The sequence below is a fragment of the Globicephala melas genome, chromosome 5 (genome assembly GCF_963455315.2).
Source record: "Globicephala melas chromosome 5, mGloMel1.2, whole genome shotgun sequence".
NCBI lineage: Eukaryota > Metazoa > Chordata > Mammalia > Artiodactyla > Delphinidae > Globicephala > Globicephala melas.
The window spans coordinates 20523060-20544294 of NC_083318.1; the positions used below are offsets into that span (position 1 = coordinate 20523060).

Genomic DNA, 21235 nt, shown 5'->3' on the forward strand with positions numbered 1-21235 from the left:
CTAGTCGGAGTTCCTCAAGAACAGTCTGTGTCAGTTTCGTGTGTTTTCACACTGCCCACCCTGCATGGATGCATCTGGTGGGGCCCAGTGGGTGCTTGCTCACGTGACTCCTCTGCTGACTTTTTCCGGAACTGGTACACCTAGTTGCATGCGCCTTGTCAACTTGGAAAACCCTTATGTCTATTTCCTTTGAAATGACCGAGAGCAAATGCTTCCACTTGAACTCTGGCCTGCAGTTTGCGTGCATGTGAGTATTTGGTCAGGCAGGGACACTTTCACTCTGTCCCTGCTGAGTATGTATGGTCATGTGTACACATCTCAGTCTACAGTGTAGGCATTTTTATCTCTTAGCCAGACGACTGTGTGGCCAATAGCACCTCATCATTATGTCAAGTCCTTTTACAGACATAACCACAGACAATCCGAGTCTTAAATTCAGATACTCTGTTGAGTAATAGCTAGACAGTCCAGTCTGGACTAACTCAGAAACCTGGGATATAGAGGAATGAAATAGCAAAGGTTAATGGGACAGGAGGTCTTTGCTGTGAAGTGGTAGGGTTCTTTCAAATCACATTTAACAAATGTAATAATGAAAGATTGGTATTTGAGAATTAATCAACATTGCATTAAATACACTGGAACCAGCCTATGCCATTACAAAGTTTAAGAAGAGGTATGGTAGAAATTAAAAAGAAGAAAGTTTAAAATCTTTTAGTTGCTAAAAAATATAGTGAAAAGAAGAGACAGTTGTTATTGATGCAGTGAAGCAAACAACATGAATACCCCATTTATCAGAGGAAGAAATTAAACTAATAAATATATATATTATATATATATTACATATAGATTATGTATGAAATTTATTTTTAAGTGTTAAAACTAAAATCTAGACACCTAAAATTAAGTATACATACTACTTGTTGCCAGGCAAGATTTTTTTGTGTGTGAACATAAAGAAGGAAATGATTTGTTTTTGTTTTTCAAAATTGGAGATATATTTTATGATGCGTTTTAGATTTAGTTTTTAATGATTGGTATTAAAATAGGTAATAAACTGCAAAGTGCAATCGATGTAATGCATATAACAGAAAACACTAGAATTAGCCACATTTATTTATCAGTGACAGTTGGGTTTTCTATGGAAATTTCTATTTAGAGAAAACGACTCTATCCATTTCATGAACAGATTCTCATAAAAGGTTCAGCCACTACTAGGCAATAAAAAGTAAAATGTGAAGTTCCACATTCCATCATTGAACTGATAAAATATTCAAAAGAAGGTGTACCATTTCTCTTACAATTTATGTATCTTTCAATTGATGTAAGCCGCACAACCAAGTTACCCTGTATTCAGCTAAGTATGTTAAATTCAAGATTTTGAGGAAACTGGCTCACAAAGCCTTAGGAGAAATGTTACCTTAGAACCGAATCTAATCTTCCATAACTGTGTCTTAGTCCTCTTTGGAAATCTCACAGGATTCAAAAAAGACAGGTTGGGGAAAGGAGAAAGGACGACTGCTTACTGGGTTGTAGGCCACTGTCTGTGGTGCTTCATTGCATCAAGAAGGAGCAGAGTCCAGTGGAGGAGGAGTTCTGAGCTTGAGTATGGCCTTTCCTTTCCCTTAGAACTTTGTTTAACAGGAGTCTAGAAAGTAATTAAATGTATCATTATCATGACTGATTTATGTCAAAACTATACACACTTTTTATTACAGGGTCATCCTTCAGTATCCGTGGGAGATTGGTTCCAGGACCCTTATATATACTGAAATCTGTGGGTGCTCAAATCCCTTATGTATAAAATGGTGTAGTATAGTCAGCTCTGTGTATCCTCAGATGCAGACCCATGAATGTGGGATATGGAGGGCCTACTGTGCTTAATTAAATGGGTAATCAATTGACTAATGTGTCTGTGATTTCTTAAGTTGGTATTTAATGAACATTTTTATTAAATTCACCTCAGTGCGCAGAGATTAAAGCAGCATTTCCTGGTTTCTTTTCCTGTGGTTAAGTAAGTCCTTTGAGATATAGTTGTGTACACTTTATGGTGGTTTACACATCTGTCTGTTCTATTAGTTTTTCAGACAGGAGACAGGAACAAAAAGGCACATGGTCATTCTTGCTGAGAATTTACCCTACTTTTCTTCAAGCAATAGCATGTATAGCCAGCTAGGCTTTTGAGAGCTTTCCCTATGTGACTTAATTCTGTGCCCACTTCTAGACTTTGGAAGGTAGTGTGCTTATATGTAGCTTTTATTTTTCTACTTTTTCAGATTGAAAATGCTTATTATCAAGCATTTATATGCTTCTATTAAACTTCTATAAATATATACTGCTTTGTTTCAATTCAGTAGGACCAATATCATGTTGTACATAAGGGAGATTCATAATAATCCCTTGAAATACTTTGCACCTTGCTGTCAGGTAACACATATGTTAATACTCTCTTGACATCATCTAAAACCCATAGGAAACCCGACGATATTTTTACCTCTAGAAAGTCAATCAGTAAGTGAAAACAAAACAAATGAAAACAGATTATCCATGCTTATGAAATGATATTTCAAACTGTGCGACTTTGGCCCATTATAAAAATTTGTAGAATTTTTGCATCAGCATTATTTCATTTAATTCCAACAGTTCCCCCCAAAAGTAGTAGTATTATACCCATTCTGTAGATGAAAAAGCTGAGCTCAAGTTTATAAAGCCTAGAAGTGGTAGAGCAGAGCTTTCTGACCCAGTTAGTCGGACATGCCATTTTGGTATCCAGGTTCTCCCAGAGAGAGAGGGACGCTGAGCCCAATTTTTATCTAGAAGACTCAGAGGAATACATGTACATTTTAAAGCAGTGACGAATATATACTTCAAATAGTATTTCTTTTTGTTCACCGTGCTGTACATTATATCCCTAAGACTTATTTCGTAACTGGAAGTTCATACCTTTTGACCACCTTTACCCATTTAGTCATTAAATACATTTTTAATAAATGAAATTGCAGAGATGTTTACAATTGACCTATTGCCAAAATTAGTGAAATATGTAACTGTGAGACTTACAGGAGAAATCACAGGCAAAAGTTATTTGGGTACACTTGATTTGGGGGTTCAGTAGTCAGGAGTATGCTTCTATAAAAGAATATAAGTAGCCTGTTTTAATGTGTGTAAATACTTGAAAATTAAAAAGATGTTCTAAGAAGATACATTTTTCATTTATTTTGGTGAATGTTAAGAAAAGTGATAAAAATAATACTTACAGGTTCCGCAACTTCTGACATCAAACATGCACACTTACTTACAGCCGCACCTCTTCTCTCTCCTTTCTCCCACACAGAGAAGGGTCCCTCCTCTTTCCTAAGAGCAGGGCTTCCACCCGTGTATCTCCTCCTGGTGAACACTTACAATGTAGGTTATCCCTTTTCTCCGTTTGATATTTACCCTCTCACACTCAACAGGATTCTTTTCATTGGTTTTAAACATCAAGTTTCTCTTTCTATTCAAAGTCTTTCCCTCTTGATTCCATATTCCCTTCCAGCAGGGATCCTTTCTCCTTCCCTGAATTGTCCATGTGCTCCGTTTTTCTCACCACCAGTGTCCACACTGACCAGGCTTCTTCCTCCCTCAGCCTTCCAGTTGTTCTCTCTCAGCTCACCACTGCTCTCCAGGTCACTAAGCCACTCAAGGCTTTTTGCTAGATCTTTGCAGCAGCATTAGGTGTTGCTGACAAGTGCCTCCGTCCTGAAACATCTCTTCCTTTGGCTTCTCCGAATCCACCTACCATCCTAGCCAGCCTTTTTCTTTCTTTCTTTCTTTCTTTTTTTGCACCTTATACTTTTTGCCAGCTATTAAATGTCTGAGTCCCTTCCATTGCTTCGCACATGCATTTTCCCTTTGCTGGGTTCTTCTTATTTGTGTCCTTGGAATCCAAGCTAAGTTATCACATTACCAGGAAGCCGTCCCTTAATGCTGGAGGAGGTGAGCTCTCTCCGCTACATGCTCCAGTAGCACCGTGTCCCTCTCTGCTCTCGAACTTATCAAGTCATTTTCCATTTCTCTGGTGGTTGATTCATGGCAGACTCCACTCCCAGTCTGTAAGCTCTTTGAAGGTAGGCACTGTATCTGTTTTATTTCACTACATTGTACTTAGTCCTTGCATAGTTCTTGGTACGTAAAGTGCTCAAAAAATTCTTTTTTTCAAATGAATTACTTATCTCTATCAGAAGTTTCATTTTAGTTAAAATAAAAACTCATATCTAGGTTAATATGTTTTCTTTCACCAGAAGGTATTTCAAATGTACTTTAGTTTTTCATATAGATTCTATTGTAACAGTATAACAAACATCTTAAATTTTAAGTTTGATTTTATTAGCTAGGGTTCTCCAGGGAAACAATGAATAGGATGTATGTGTGTGTATGTGTGTGTATATATATATAAAGAGATTCCTTATAAGGAACTGGCTTATGTGATTGTGGAGGCTGACAAGTCCCAAGAGCTGCAGGATGAGTCAGCAAGCTGGAGACCTAGTTCCAGTCTAAGTCTGAAGGTCTGAGAACCAGGATAATCAGTGGTGTAGTTCAAGTCTGAAGGCCCTTAGGCTTGAGACACAGGAAGAGCCGATGTTTCAGCTTGAGTCCAAAGTCGGGAAAAAGCCAATGTCCCACTTTGAAGGCAGTCAGGCAGAAGGAAATCGCTCTTACTCCCTGACAGGTCAGCCTTTATTCTGTTCCAGCCTTCACCTGATTAGATGAGGCCCACCCACGCTGTGCAGGGCAGTCTGCTTTACTCAGTCTACTGATTCACCTGTTAAGGTCATCCAGCAACACTCACACTGACACACCCAGAATAATGTTTGACCACATATCAGGAAACCCTGTGGTCCAGCCAAGTTGACACATGAACTATACCATCACATTGATCAAATTAAAAAATATCTTACAGTTTTCTACTTTTAGTCTTTTTTCTGTCACGTCAGCCTCTTGTGGTTGCCTTGTAATTTTCCTCAAATGCTGTAATTCACAGGGCATGTTTAAAAATCTATGCCTAACTTTTCAGTACTTCCATGTGTTGAAGCTGCTTTTTCTGTCTAGTTTTCTGCAACTTTTCTGTAATGCCCAATGTTCTAGCTAGGTTTGTTCTTTTCATAGGGCAAATATACCCTCTGTGATGCTGTGACTTTGCTGATGTCGTTCTCCCTACTTTAAAAAAACCCATTTTCTCATGATCTTATCTTGTGCAAAACCCATCCAGCTTGTGAATTTCAAACACTGTTGTGAAATTACCTCCCAGAATTCTACAGCTGCTACTCTCTGTGCAACTGTCTTGACCCTTTTTGCACTTTATTGTAATTTAACCATTTTGTTCTGTTTCCACTGAGAGCATTTCAAGTGCTTCAGGACAGGAACAAATACGGGTATTCTTGTGAATGTGAGTATTCTGCAGTACTGTGCACATTATGTGCTACAATAAATGTGTTGAATGAATATTCAGTTTCTTTAACAGGTTTTTGAATTAACTCTAGGTATGTTGAGTGGGGTGTGCTTGGCCTGGCTCTGGTCTTCTGTCTAGGGAGCACATCTGCTTGTCTAATTTGTTCCCTTATTTCCAGTTGGTTGAAGTATTCCCAAGTGTTGGCTAACATTTGAATTCTTAAGAATTTGTTAGGGTTGGGAAATGGATTCTAGAACTCTTTTTGTAGTGAGTTTCACTTCCCTGAATGACATTCTTGCTTTTACTGTCTTATTAATTCAAAAGGAAATTGCATTTGTTTCCCTCTTACTTAGTTCAATTCAGCGGATCCTTGGTTGACACCCTTCTGTGAGCAAGGTGTTGCATCAGTATTGAGATTCATACAAAGAGGAATATACTAGAGTGCCTGCCCTCAGGGAGCTGGGAGTCTTGGGGAAGGGAGGAGACAGGACAAGGGAGTGTGCTTAGCTAAGGCTTATGCGGTTTAGAATGATGACTGTTTGGTGAATGATAATTTATATATAATACAGGTAAATAGACCCTTCCCCGTGCACTTCACAGCCCATTTGGGGCTACAGCTAAATAAATACAGATCAAGGGTAAATACTTTGAGAGGACCAGCCAGATGGTTAGGGAGGAACGTTTGGGGGACCTATAGCTCTGGCTTGCTTATATAATAATTTGGGTGAGACCCTGTTTTCTGATGTGATATGGACCAGTACTTGGTCAATTAATAGAAAAAGAATTATCATAGAATTGATATTTCAACCATTGCATTTTAACTTGTTTTAGAAATATACATTTATTTGCCAAGTTTTTGATCTGTGACCAAATTCTTTTTGATTCTGCATTTAGGTTCTCTCACTAGAGTTTGCTACCGTATTTTTTTTCATAACCGCTCTGTATAGTATCCAGTTTTACTAAAAGACACAAAGGTAAGGCTTTAAAAAAGCTGTCAAATTACACAAAGCAAAGCAATTATAAAAGGTGGGAGGAAATCATAAAAATAGAAGGATTCTACCCTCAGGTTGCTTTGCAAGTCTTTCCAAAACCTTCAGTTGATCTTCTTAGAAACTATTGAATTTTTTTCTGACTCATATATTTTTGCTTTATGTAGTGTTTAGCTAAGTTACATAATTACAGTAACTTGTACCAGTGGCATAAACCGGTGTGGGAACAAACACAGCTGACCCTTGGGACTCAAGCAAGCAAGTCAAGTGATGAGGACAGGAGTGTGCAGGCAAACCAGGGAGCAGGCTGCTGACTGAGAGTATGTGGCCTTGGCCGTCACTCGGCAGATTTTAGGATATGTCAGGTAAATCTGGGAATCAGTTAATTGAAGGTCAGTTAAAAGCATTTCCAGGGCTTCCCTGGTGGCGCAGTGGTTGAGAGTCCGCCTGCTGATGCAGGGGACACGGGTTCGTGCCCCGGTCTGGGAAGATCCCACGTGCTGCGGAGCGGCTGGGCCCGTGAGCCATGGCCGCTGAGCCTGCGCGTCCGGAGCCTGTGCTCCGCAACGGGAGAGGCCACAACAGTGGGAGGCCCGCGTACTGCAAAAAAAAAAAAAAAAAAAATCACTTCCAATATAAAATAGAGCAAAAAAGGGAATGAAATGTTGCCATTTGCAGTAACATGGGTGGACTTGGATGGCATTATGCTAAGTGAAATAAGTCAGACAGAGAAAGACAAATACTGCATGTTATCACTTATATGTGGAATTGAAAAAAAAATACAACAAACCAGTGAATATAACAAAAAAGAAGCAGACTCAACAGATAAACCACAAACCTGGTGGTTACCGGTGGGAAGAGAAGGGGAGGGATGGGGGAGTAGGAAGTATAAACTGTTGGGTGTAAGATTGGCTCCAGGATGTATTGTACAACATGGGAAATATAGCCAATATTTTATAATAACTGTAAATGGAAAGTAACCTTTAAACATTGTATATAAAAAATAGAGCAACCGTACTGTAGGAACACAATATGCCTTCTAATCCCTTGTATATAAAATAGCTACCCTATTCTCCACAGCATTATCTTATTCTAGAATTTTTTGGCCTGTCATTATTGGTAACTTACCTTTAAATAAAGTAGCTGAGGTATAGTAGTTTTTTTTTTTCTGTGAAGAGCCAGTTTCTTAGGGTCACATCACTTCTTTTCTATATAGCAAATTTTTCTTTTTATTCTTCTCATTTTTTCTCTTGACTTTTTTCTCTATGATGTCAGATTTGTTTCTTATGATGCTTCAGACATTACTATCTTTGCTTGAACTCCTCAAAGAGAGATACGTATATGTGTTAGTGATTTGTAATTGATATTCTTTGCTTATAGATTTGATTTTTTGTTTCATATAGTATCCCGTTCCTAGGAATCATATTAAATTTTTTTCTTGCTATGTGGCTAATTATGAGTTGTGATTAGAAAAGAGACAATGTTATTTGCATTTGTCTTCATTTTTCTTACAGGAACTTGAATGCACTTTAAACATGAAATTAGCTTATCCTGCACTCTTCACTGTTTTAAATACTGTTTTCCTTGATTGCGAGATGTTTTCTTCTTACTCTCAAAATAAGTTTTAAAAATGTTATTTTGCTTAAATTATTGTATCAGTCCACTTTTGCCAAGAAGACTGCTCTAACAAACAACCTTAAACTCTTAGTGGTTTATAGCAGTGAAGATTTATTTCTTGTGCACACAAGTATGGGCTGCTGGAAGCTGCGATTCTGTCCACAGCTCCATTCCACTTGGTGTCTGAAGGAACAGCCCTTATCAGGGACATGCATTTTCCTGACAGAGGGGAAAGAGCGGTGACCCAAACATGTGATGGCTCTGAAAGCTTTCCCTTGGACATGGTTCACTTTGCTTCTAATCACATCTCATGGGTCAGTGCAAGTCACCTGGTCAAACCTGATACAGCATGCCCCCCACCTGCCGCACTCTGAGCCACATGGCTGCTTACCACCGTCCTCCTACTGGGAGGGGAGTGGTGGATAAACTGGAGTGCTATGATCTGTCATAGTTATGTCTCATTTTAAGGATTTTGGGTTTTATTGTTAGTTCAAAATTAATAGATACAGTCGGTGAACTTTGCTGCGGAAATGATTTTTTTTTCCTGATTGTTTTAGTTTTGTGTATGGAGCTCTATAGACGTGATGTTGAGACTGATTCAGGATTTTAGTAAGGAGAAGTTAAGTGACAGGGTATTAAATATGGAATTTTCACTATTTCATTATATTTTCTTTTCTCCACCTTCGTCACTTGTCTCCTACTTCTATTGATTATTGAGTAGAAGTCCAAACTTCCCCCGCCCCACACGGGTATAGATTGTTTGAATTTGTAAGACCAAGCATTGTTTTGAAGATACTTCCTTTTGTGCTGATTACCCATTAGTCATCTTAGCTAGATAATCTGGATTTTCGCAGCTTACTACCTTTTCAGTACAGTGAATTGGGCCTTTGCCAATTTAAAAATCGTGGTTTTTCTTACATAGTCCACATGTGGACAGCAGTCTGCCAAAAAAATAAACAAATACCAAGTTAAGTTACAGACAGATGCAGCTGAAATACCAAGTCACCCATGGCCTCTTCTGGAGTTATGTTTATTTGCACACAGTGAGGATTAGTATTTCTTTGCAAAACAAGAGACAGTTACTTTTGCTGTTTAGAAATAGCAGAACTGAACCTCAAATGCATGAGTTCAGGAAATCTATCCTAGTGAGGTGTGGTACTTCAGAAGGGACAATGGGCAAATTGTCAGAGAAAGTTGAGGTTTATACATAATGTCGGATGTCGAAGGGAGATAGGAAATTTAGTTACATCTACTAGATATCCAGGAGTAAATGTTTTGACATAGTGGTAGAATCAGAAAGGATTAGACTGGAAGGCATGTTTAGTTTATTTGGTCCTAACTGTGGTCACAGTACAGAAGCAGTCACATTGACAAAATCTTACCAAGTGGTGGCTTACATTATCTGATGTAATTTCCAAGGAGGGGCCCTCTGACCTCACAAGGTTGTATATTCCAGCTTTTCCTTGACAGCCCAGTTAAATGGGTCTCTCCATTCCATTCCTTCCGGTGGAGTGAGGCCCGAGAGGAAAAGCCGTGATCACATCAGCACGTAGGCGTACTTTTCCCTTCATATTCATTAACTCGGTTCTCATGAAGATGAGTTTATTTCACTTGTGCGTGAATCCAGCTCTGGAAGGAATGAGAGAATAAAGTTCACCTCAGTCATTTTCCAGACATAATAGGAGACTTGCCTAAGGGGAAAGAGCCCAAGAGTGAAAGCCAAAGCTGTCTTTTGACGGGGTATTATTTTTTTCTGCTTTATGGTTGAGGAAGTTGAGGCCCACAGGGATAAGGGAGATGCCCGCATAGCCGGAGAGTGGCAGAATAGTATCAGTTCCTAGATCCCACTATCCTCGGCCTCCTCCCTAGGCCTGGGTTCTTGCTCTGGAGCGGGGGCTGGGATTCCTTTGCCCACGGACTGATTCCCGTGGTGGAACTTCCCAGTCAGTGTGCTAAGGTACCCTGGTAAGTGAAGAATAGGTTCCTAGTGTGGTATGAGATATTGGTATTGATGATAGTATTTATTTATTTTTTTTTTTGCGGTACTCGGGCCTCTCACTGTTGTGGCCTCTCCTGTTGCGGAGCGCAGGCTCCGGACGCACAGGCCCAGCGGCCACGGCTCACGGGCCCAGCCGCTCCGCGGCATGTGGGATCCTCCCGGACCGGGGCACGAACCCGCGCCCCCCGCATCGGCAGGCAGACTCTCAACCACTGCGCCACCAGGGAAGCCCTGATGACAGTATTTTTATTTACACTAAGTTAACACATTCAGAATTCATGACAGTTGAATACGTCTGTTCGTAGGGCTATTCTCCTATAATTTCTGAATTCAGAAATGATTCTTTCAGTGCATACAAACTTCGGTGGAGCCCCCTGCCTCAAGAGAATGCTCTGTAGTGGCCGTACCACATGGCACTACCTCTGACTTTCCTGTTGAATCATCCCAGTCAGATTATTGCTTTTTTCTGGATTTGTTTGTCTTCATTACATAAGTTTGTTTTGGAAACTCTGACACTCAGAATTCTCAGAGACGTTTTTGTGTGTGTAAATTTGCATGTAAATCTGAATTCCATAATACGTGATGTTATCACAGTGATGACTAATAAAATCCAAGCCACCACTATTTTTTTCAGCTTTCCTAAGAAACATCAGAATTGTATGCTTTTGTTATCAGAATGCATTGGCTGTCCAGAGGAAGAGCTTTGCAAGTAGTTTATTATCTAAAATAAATTTTTTTCCATTGGGGATTTTGAATGACTCTTACTTTGCAGACTTGTCGAAGAATAGAAATTAGCTTTAGGGAATTCCCTGGAGGTCCAGTGGTTGGGACTGTGCGCTTTCACTGCCGAGGGCCTGGGTTCGATCCCTGGTCTGGGAGCTAGGATCCCGCAGGCTGAGCGGTATGGCCACAAAAGAAAAAAAAGAAAGAAAGAAAGAATAGTAATTAGCTTTAAAACGGCTGAATTGACTAATACTCATAGGCCCCTGAGTGAAGGACCACATGAAAATACATTTATACATACAGAGAAGATACATGTTTAAAGCAAAAATGTGTCGTTGGTGTTTTAGTTTGAATCCTTAGGAAGAATTATTATTAAATGGAGTAACATCTGTGAACTCTTGAGGGAAAACTTCATCACCTTGTTCTCCTCCTTGACCCTTCTCCTCCTCCCACACTCCATATACAGTCTGTCAGGAAATGCTGTCAGCTTCTTTTCAAATCATACTCAGAATCTGATTACTTCTCACCATCGCCACCGTTTCCCTGCCATAATCCTCCCATGTCACCCCTGTCCGTGACTGGACTACTGTAATAGCCTCCCACCAAAAGTAAATGAAGGCAGATATCACTGAACTTTTTACTAGCAAGTGCTTTTCTTCTGTAGACACAAGCGTATTAGTGTTCTCTTTTACTATGCATATTTGTAACATATTGAGCAACTCTTATGAGTATAGCTTGTGCTGTGGGGATACACGGCAATTCTTGTTCACTTCCTTGAGGAAACCATCTTTGTTTGGGGAGACAAGAGGAACACATGAATGTCGTTGATCACATGAATTAAATGATGAAAACCACAGAAATAAATTACGGGTAAGTGTCCAGTTGAAGAACTCCTGGAACCTACATGAATTTAGTAGATTAGAAAAGATTTCATGGAAGGTGAACGTGAGCTGTGGCTCAGACGCTGCTGAGAAGTCGTAGCCGGGAGGCCAGGTGGCATCTTTGCAGTTGTACTGAGGAGGAATGAGTTCAGTGTTTTCTGAGAGGAGGTGTACCAGTGGGACTGAAGAACAGAAGGCAAGTTAACTTGAAGGATAGTTGGGGATGAGAGGATGAAGTGTGGGTTTAGATTACCAATTAGTAAGCCATTGGAGCCATATTTGGGACAGGACTGTTACCACATATTGAGAATCCTGAGCTGTTGGATGCTGTGGGGGGAGCAGCAAATATTATTGTCAGGAAATCTTTTTTTTTTTTTTTTTTTGGCTGCACCGCGTGCCCTGTTGGATCTTAGTTCCCCAACCAGGGTTTGAACCCGTGCCCCCTGCAGTGGAAGCACGGAGTTTTAACCTCTGGACGCCAAAGAAGTCCCAGGAAATCTGTTTGTTTGTTTTTATTTATTTGTTTGTTTGTTTTGGTTGCGTTGGGTCTTTGTTGCTGCACACAGGCTTTTTCTAGTTGTGGTGAGTGGGGACCACTCTTTGTTGCAGGCTTCTCATTGCAGTGGCCTCCCCCGCCGCGGAGCACAGACTCTAGGCGCCACAGGCTTCAGTAGTTGTGGTGCACGGGCTCAGTTGCTCCGCAGCATGTGGGATCCTCCCAGACCAGGAACCCGTGTCCCCTGCACTGACAGGCGGATTCCCAACCACTGCGCCACCAGGGAAGTCCCAGGAAATCTTAAGGAGAGCTTAGAGTGTGCTTTGGAGAGCATGATGGGTGTAGCTAGAGTGACTCACTGTCCTGGCCTGCCCAGGACTCTCTCAGTTTCAGCACTGAAAACCGCATGTCATGGAAACCCCTCAGGGAAAGTAGATGGTTGGTCACTTAAGGTATAGTATAGATCAGACAAGCAATTGGTACCTGAGGTCCAAACCAGAGTAAAACATTAGCACGTTAGCAAGTGAACAGAGCATGACAATCAGAAATCCAGAGCAGTTCAGAGCTCTGGTAGGCAGGCCGTGGAGTTGAATTATATGTTGGCTGACACCATTTCAGCCAAATGAAATTGAGCATCGTCATAGCAACTTAGCTTATGTGACAGTCTAATGGACACAAATTTTGAAAAATAAATATTTTAATCACTGACTTTCAAGTTTTGTTTAATAGTAATACTAATAATGATAGCAGTACTTATCATTAATGAATACTTAACTTGTGCCAGGCACCTTGCTAGATTGTACAAATATTCTCACCTTTAATCCTCACAACCAGCCTATGAGATAGGCAGCATTATTTTCTCCATTTTATAGATGAGGAAACTGGTGGTTTGAGAGATGAAGCTGTTTGCTCAGTTCCACAGCTCCTTAGTCATAGAAGGAGACTTGAACCGTGGCCATCCCAAAGCTCTTAGTTACTATTTAGTACCAATTCCTGGTGTCACGGAACCCGGTTTGTTTATTATTTACTTTTTCCTTTTACTACAAAATAATACTTGTTAACTCTAGAAAAATTGAAACATGTGGGCTAGCAGGAGACTATGCAAAATACAATTTCCTCTGTTTAGAAACAAAGTCAGTTGACACCTTTGTTCATATCTTTTTTTTGGGGGGGCACATTGATATATGTTTTTTTCTATACAAATGGCATTTGATAAATCTTTTAAAGCCAATTGTTAGACATTTATTCTTTTTCAACTTATTTTGTTGGATGTTTAGGCTGTTGTAACTTTTTGATATTACAGACAGCTCATAGTAGACATAATTAGCTGAAGACGTTATACAAATAAAATAAAGCAAAATGAAACAAGACTGAAGAACACAAAAAATTCATAATGCTGGACAATAATGCAGGAGATGCATAACAGTTGTAAAATCGCTCTCTCTGTTGTATCCGGATCACCAATACAGGGAAAACCAGTGACTAAGGAATATTTGCTTCTGAACACACCATGATGTTGAACAGCTTTCTTTCAATTAAAGTTGAATTTTCAGCGAAGTGACCTAGAGCTCATGACAGGAACCATAAGCAGGACCCCAGCCCCCAGGCAAAGTCCCAGGAAGGCGCTTGATCCCTAAAATGTAAATGCAAGGAGTGACTCTGCTAGGAGGAACTGTGTTCAGGGGAATAAGCCACAAACCCAATGACCAGAAACCATAGCTGAAATAAAGAGAAGTAAATTGAAGGATCAGAATATTAAAACAGTTATCAAAGCTGGAGGTCATGGCCAGCCTGATGACCACTGGGAGTTGATGCTCAGTCCCGTAGTGTTAGGTCAACGCTGTTTAAATCCTTCTTGCCAAAGGGCCGGAGATTGGGCCTGGGATGAACCTACAGGTGGGGAAAATCACCCCAGAGAGTTTGAGAGTGCTCCAGGGATTAGAAATCTGGTAGGTTCTAACAATCAGAGGTTTTGAAGAAGGAGAATAATATAATGAAAGGTTGTTGAGTGATTAAATCAGTAAGGAAGCAATTTAACAGGATACTTCTTACAATAATTTTATTGTGGTGGCAAATGAAAAGGAAGAGGCTCTTGGTCTGGGTAGTGGTAGGAATTATATGTAGAGAGATATCTAGATATCTATCTGCATTAAATAAATAGATTGGAGCAATACCTGTCATGACATTCCTCTTATCACATGTTTGGCATACAGATAGAACATGTACTTGATCCTTGGAGCTTGTAATGCAGCCATTACTTTTGTTAAATTGAAGTTTTAACTGGTATGTTAAAATTTTCTTTTATTACAGAACCCCTAAATAGGCATGTTGTGTCTTACGATTGCTGTTTAAGTTAATGCTATCATGTTTTACAATTAAAAATGATTATCTTCTCTTGGTGCTATGAAGGTCATTCATTATAAAATGAATGACTAATATGCTGGAAAGACATTTCAGTTAACTTTCTTGGATATTGATCAGATAACCACTAAGGTTTATGATTATCTTCTGAAATCTTCATTAGGTGAGCCCTTTGTTGCTTTGGTGACTCTTTTAGCAAGTAGTTTCCAAAACCTGCAAAGTGCCGCTTCTGAGTTAATTGAAAAAGAAATCTTTCTTTTGCTGAGTGTCCACATTAGTTTTTGTTTGTTTTTGTTGCATTAAAAGTAACAGCTGTATAGAAGTTAACTGTGTTCTTAATTAGAAATAACTTTCTTTGTTTCTGGAGGTATGAAATTCATGAACTTCCAAGAATGCTGTAATATATTACAGGAACTTCATTTAATCAACTGCAGCTAATGGTTAATGTGCTTCATTGCTTTGAACTTCTGAGTCAGTCCTCCCTTACACAGTATTTGATAAATGTGATCATAATTTCTGCCTCATCCATGGAATTTTCTAATATTTATTGTTTTTAAAATTGCATTTTTAAATTGCAAAGTAATCTTTGTTGTAAGAAGAAACTAAAGCAGTATTCAATATAGACTCCTACTTCTCCCAGCCTCAAAATGATAACTTTATAACAGTTTGATGCATATTTTCCAGTTTTTCATGGGGTTCTGCTTGTGTATCCATACATATATATACACGCATACATTCATTACAGATTTCTCCTCCTCCTCTGTCTCCCCCTCCCTCACCTAGGTGCTATGGTATTGCCAGAGGAGAGGAGGCTTTGTTCTGTGTTCTTCGCTTTATTGGATTTCACTCCTGGGTGGAGCTTATTGTCCTTCTTCTTTCCCTCACTTGCCCACCGCAATTCAGGTTATGCTTTGCTTCTCTTTATCCTCAGCAGCCAAGCTAGGAGCCCTCCCAGAACAAATCCTCAACTGTGTAAAAGACATCAATTCAGGGTGTTTCTCCTGGGGACTGCTGGCTAAGCAGCCCCAGTTCTGGCTTCCCTGGTAATTGGCCCCAGGCCTAGAGGGGCTTTTTTTTTTTTTCTTCGGTATGCGGGCCTCTCACTGTTGTGGCCTCTCCCGTTGCGGAGCACAGGCTCCGGACGCGCAGGCTCAGTGGCCATGGCTCATGGGCCCAGCCGCTCCGCGGCATGTGGGATCTTCCCGAACCGGGGCACGAACCCGTGTCCCCTGCATCGGCAGGCGGACTCTCAATCACTGCACCACCAGGGAAGCCCCAGAGGGGCTTTTTGTATCGTTGGTTCCAAGTATGAAGTTTCTCTGGGGTTTCCTTGGGTTATTCTTTGCTGCATTCCTCTTCTCAGTCTGTTATGGGTTGAGATTTCTTCTGCGTTAGCAACCCTGGCTAATTTCTTCTTCTAGAATTTTCTAAAAAATGGTGGTATGTTAAGGGTGGAACTTGCTTTCTTCTTTCTTCTGTCATTTTAGTGGGATTTAGGTACATGTGACGACCCAGTCAATGTTTTGAACCTCCCAGGTACCTAGTGTTTTTTCTATTCCCAGTCCAGCTTTTTGGAAATTCTTTCAGGGTTCATTTGCAGTTCCTCTGGTTTGTGTTATAACTTGAAAGTTTTCTTCTTTCAGTTTTGCATTTTATATTAATCATAATTAAGTCATTGATATCTCATTGCTCTCTGTTTGGGTTCAGAAATGACACCATTACTTAACAAATTTATTTTCTACTGCATTTATGGACCTCCACAAGGTGTTACTGCATAAAGCCAATTAATGATGCAAAATTTAACTTTTAGAAATTTAAATAATTATCCTTATTTCATTTGGTAGGTGTAAATATCACTATCTTTAATATATATTTGTAGTTTATTTGCCAGGTGACTAAATATTGTCAGTTTCCTTTTTCAGTGTTCAGATCAAGTGGAGATATAAAAAACGGAGCAGTAACTTTTCATGAGCCCATGATACTCAGTGTATCTTAAAAATGATTTCTTAGTTACTATCAAAAATGAATGATTTAGCTTTTTTTATTATTGAGATATATTGGTCATATAACAGCACATATTTTTAATTTTGTCTCAGGAAGGAGAAAACATTTTCTATTTGGCAATTGAAGATATAGAAACAGATACAGAGCTTCTGATTGGCTACCTGGATAGTGACATGGAGGCCGATGAAGAAGAACAGCAAATTATGACAATGATCAAAGAAGAGGAAGGTAAAAATTCTAAAGGACAATCAACAGCTGGCAGAAAAGGTATTACCTCTAATTGATGGTCCGAGAGAATGAAAATTGTAGGAGAAATAAAGTTTGAACTGTGCTTGATTATAATTGCAATATAATAGGGTGTTCTCAAAATAAAGTTAGTTGTTGTCAGAACTCTCGGAGGATATTCAGTTGTGCGCCTCTCTTCCAGCAGGAAGGGAATGATGGGCTGGGGTGGGTGATGGACGTGCCCTGTAGGACTGCCAAGGTCAGCGGCAGCTCCCAGCTTTCACTGCTCTCACTGGTGGGTAGCCAGTAATGAGGATTTTTGTACTCCAGCCCCGAGTCTGCCATTCATGCATGTTATAACCAGGCAAGTCACTAACTCTGAGACTTTACATTCTCATCTGCACATGGGGAAAGGTGAGTGCAGGGGTCCTGCTGGGCCCTGTGGGGTTATTCCTGGGCTTCACTCTTAAGATCCTTTGAGAATCTGGAGCATCTGGAAATCTTTCTTTGTTCTGATCATAGAGGCCTACAGCATTGCTGGGTTGTGCTAGTAGGGTAACCAAAAATGTATGATGACCATAGGTAGACTTGCTTAAATCAGCCCTGCAATCTAGGAGATAGATGTCACTTGTTTGTCATCTGCCAGGGAATAATCAATTGTTATTAGGGCTTGTTTCTGTTTTGTTGTGTTTTACTCCTGATGGGCTTTGAGGGAAATGTGAATGGTGTTAAGGGTGTTCACATTTTGTAAAAGGTTGATACTTACTATAGAGAATTTTTCCATTTTGCTTAACAAAGCCACTTCAGAAGTGACACTGGTTTCTTTAGTTACTGTGGTATTAATGTCTTTTATATGAATTTTCTATTCTAACTCTATGTCATTGGCTGAAAAAGTATGAGTATTCCCAGTATTGCCAGATTATGCTTCTGTTTCTTTATTTTAGTTGGAGTATTTAAAAGGACGATGAGGACAGGCTATCTGTTTTGTCTTTCCAAATATGCATTATGCTGTTTGGAATGTCAGATTTGGGGTGATGGGAATTATTTCTGTACTATTCTATGTTTTCTTTATTTTTGTATTTATTTTCAGCGTTGCCCCCAGGGTACGGTATTACTGTGTCCACTATTTTACCTTAAAAATAAGTCTCCTACTTATTACTACCCTGATTTTTCTTTATTTAGTTAACAAAATATCAATTTCTCTTACTTTGGTAAGAAGAATCAACAGAAACTTACACAGATTCTTAGAACATATGAATCACGTGCTTATATTGTTGATATTTTCAGTTTAGAATTCAGTTTTGTTCATAAAAGCAAAATATAAAACCCAAAAAACAAACAAACAAAAACCCCCCAAAACAGAAGCAAAACCAACCAAACAGTGATCAAAAGAAACAAAGAATCCACTCAAATGTCAAACAATGGAGAGTTTGGTTAAATAAGTAAATTATGGTACCTTAAGTTTAAAAAAAATTTGACTTGAGAAAATATTAAATGGAAAAAAGAGCAATACATGAAATTGCATAAAAAGTATGATCATAAAGGTTCTTAGACTGCACATGAAATATGAATGCACAAAAGACAACTCAGGCCTGGAAATAGATTACAGCAGTTGTCTCTTCATGGTGGGGTTATTGGTGATTTTTATTCTCTTCATATTTTCTGCATTTTATCTAAATCTAACCTTGGGACTTCCCTGGTGGTCCAGTGGTTAAGACTTCTCCTTGCAGCACAGGGGGTGCGGGTTCGATCCCTGGTTGGGGAGCTAAGATCCCATCTGCTTCGCAGCCAAAAAACTAAAACGTGAAACAGAAGCAATATGGTAACAAATTCAATAAAGACTTTAAAAATGGTCCACATCCAAAAAAAAATCTTAAAAAAATTAATCTTATTTGATAACCAGAAAACAGATGTAATTTAAGAAGCACACTTTGAAAAATTTGGGTAGAGCCGTGAGAGTCCATATAGGACTGACAGCCAGAGAGACAGTGGAGCCTCACTCCGCCTACTGTAATGAGTGCTGTTTTTATGACCTTGGCCTTTTTTCATATATATGTGAGATTCCCCTTGGTAATTCAACATAGTTCCCCTTGGTTGAGTTTTTCTCTTTTTGCAGCTAAAAGTGAACTCAGGATAACCCGTTTCAGGGAAGACTTTGCCGTTGCAGTTCAACATTTGTTATAACTCTTTGATGTGAAAAGTTAATGTTACAGGGTAAATTGAAAATTGATTTTGATTTGTATTAATTTGGTGAAACACAAGTTAAATGATTTAAAAAATAATGTATTCTAGTAACACTTCCTATTATTTTTCATGGGCAACCTATTCATACTCCTAGAGATAATAAAAATTTACTAATCTGGTACCATTAAGCACCATTAATTTTGATTTTAAAATGAGGGCAAAACTGAGCAGTTCTTGGCTCTTCACAGGTCGCTTTGGCTGTAAAGAGGACTATGCCTGTCCCCAGTGTGAATCGAGTTTTACCAGCGAGGAAATTCTTGCTGAGCATCTTCAGACATTGCACCAGAAACCCACAGAGGAGAAAGAATTTAAGTGCAAGAGCTGTGGGAAGAAATTCCCAGTTAAACAGGCTTTGCAAAGACAGTGCGTACATTCAAGAGTATATCTAAAATTATAAGCTGACACGTTGTTTAACTGTTTCATTCCGTTTGTCTTATAGTTTCTAACCTGTGTGCGTGTGTGATGGTGTGTGTGTAGAAATTAAGCATTCTCTATTGTCACTGTCATAAACTTCTCTTACTATATATAGTACATTGGTTTTTGAAACATTCTGATTATGAAGTTTAACAAGTAAACATTGTTTATGCTAATCAATCTTTGTCCATTTAATAACTTGCCATTAAATATTAAGCTCATTGGTGTACTAATTTGAAATCTGATATGCATAATTTAGCTAGTGCTTTGAGGTGGCAGGTCAAGTTTCAGCGGTCTGCATTCGATATTCCCTCTGAAATCTGTAAAAAAAAAAAAAAAGAAAAGAAAAGAAATAGTTTAAGAAATGGAGAGAGTTCAGAGTATGAAGAATACAGGGCCATTTTGGGAAGCACTGTTTATTTCCTAGCGATGTTGCAGAAATAATTTAAAGATGAATATGTACAAGATATGATGATGAAATGAATTAAATGGTCCCAGTCATTGCTCTGCACCCTTTATTATTTTAAATATATTAACAGCATATTAAGTTATCCTTTTACTTAAGTATTGTACAGTATCGTGAATTATTAAAAATGAGAAAGTGGATACATATATTTATAAACTTATTTTTAACAGAATGTCACCTTGCATATGAGCAAGAAATTTTTAACATAGGCTTAATGTTTCATTTTTTAATTCATTAAAGTAAAATTCTGAAACATGCTGTATTTCATATTAAGACAGTTTTCATATATGCATCCACTTTTGCTTATGAAATTTGAGATGAAATATTTCTGTTCAAAACTTAAACTTAAAACTTGGAAATTCTCTTATACACTCTTTAAAAAACCAAGCAAGGGCTATATAGTTTTTAATGAATAGATTTTAAAACTGCATTCTAGTCAGCTTTTATTCAATTTAGTATTACATATTCTACACCAAACATACTTTTGCTGAGCTGAGTCTTATAGTTCAACTGCAGGTGCTACTTAAAAGTTTAAAGGGCAAAAGGCAGAATGAAAGGAGAGATCATGAATGTGACTTCATTCAAAGTAGAGATATTTTCATAAGTCTTTGTCTTAGACTTCCAGTGTTTGTTTTTTGTCCATTTCCCCTCAGTGTTCTTCAGTGCTCAGCGAAAAGCAGTCTGAAGGATTCTTCACGAAGTTTTCAGTGCTCTGTTTGCAATTCTTCCTTCAGTTCAGCGTCAAGGTTTTGTATCTGAGTTGTCAGATGGCTGTTACATAGTTGCGGGTCATCGTAGGCGTGCATGCTTTCATGCTTCTTAGTGATTTAGTATCATATGGCTGCAGAATTTCAGTGCTTTCCTTCCTACCTGCCTAGGTAACACTTGTAATGACCCTGAAACTCTACTGGGGAGCATGCATTACAAAAGCCAGCCTGGATGTTAGAAGTTTGTAGGTGTCTTCACCATTTCTTCTCCCTGTTTCCCATTCCTGGTTGTCTTGTAGTTTTGAGCAGCACCAGGAGACTTGCCGGGGAGATGCCAGGTTTGTGTGTAAGGCTGACAGCTGTGGAAAGAGACTGAAGAGCAAGGATGCCCTGAGAAGACACCAGGAAAACATCCACGCCGGTGAGAACTCATCAGAGGGTTGTTTTTAAAGGGGCTTCCTCTCCCCAGGCCACAGCGATCTGTTTTTAATTCTCACTCTTGAGGAGAGAGCTTGCTTTTCCATTGTATTTCACACAGATGTAGAGCTCTGGAAATGGAATTTTTTTCTTCCACTGAGCACTATTTCTTTTTGATTTCAGCAATATTCGTCATTTTTCCTATCTCTGAATTAATCATAACTGGAAACCTAAGCTAGAATCTAGTTGTGCTTGGTAGCCAGGCGC

The 21235-nt window shown here is 39.1% G+C and overlaps 1 protein-coding gene across 3 annotated transcripts in view; it reads left to right on the forward strand.

The window, feature by feature from the left end:
* Positions 1–21235, forward strand: part of PRDM5 (PR/SET domain 5) — a 209513-nt gene that overhangs the window by 76463 nt on the left and 111815 nt on the right. For 2 of the 3 annotated variants that reach the window (XR_009563928.1, XM_030863957.2), the window contains exons 4-7: positions 16588–16762; positions 19153–19327; positions 20498–20590; positions 20851–20972. Coding sequence is in view for 2 of the 3 variants with exons in the window: in XM_030863957.2 (XP_030719817.1) it covers positions 16588–16762; positions 19153–19327; positions 20498–20590; positions 20851–20972 (565 nt within the window). In the remaining variant the exon portion in view is untranslated. The remainder of the gene's footprint in view (positions 1–16587; positions 16763–19152; positions 19328–20497; positions 20591–20850; positions 20973–21235) is intronic. The other variant, XM_030863958.2, reaches the window with a different exon arrangement.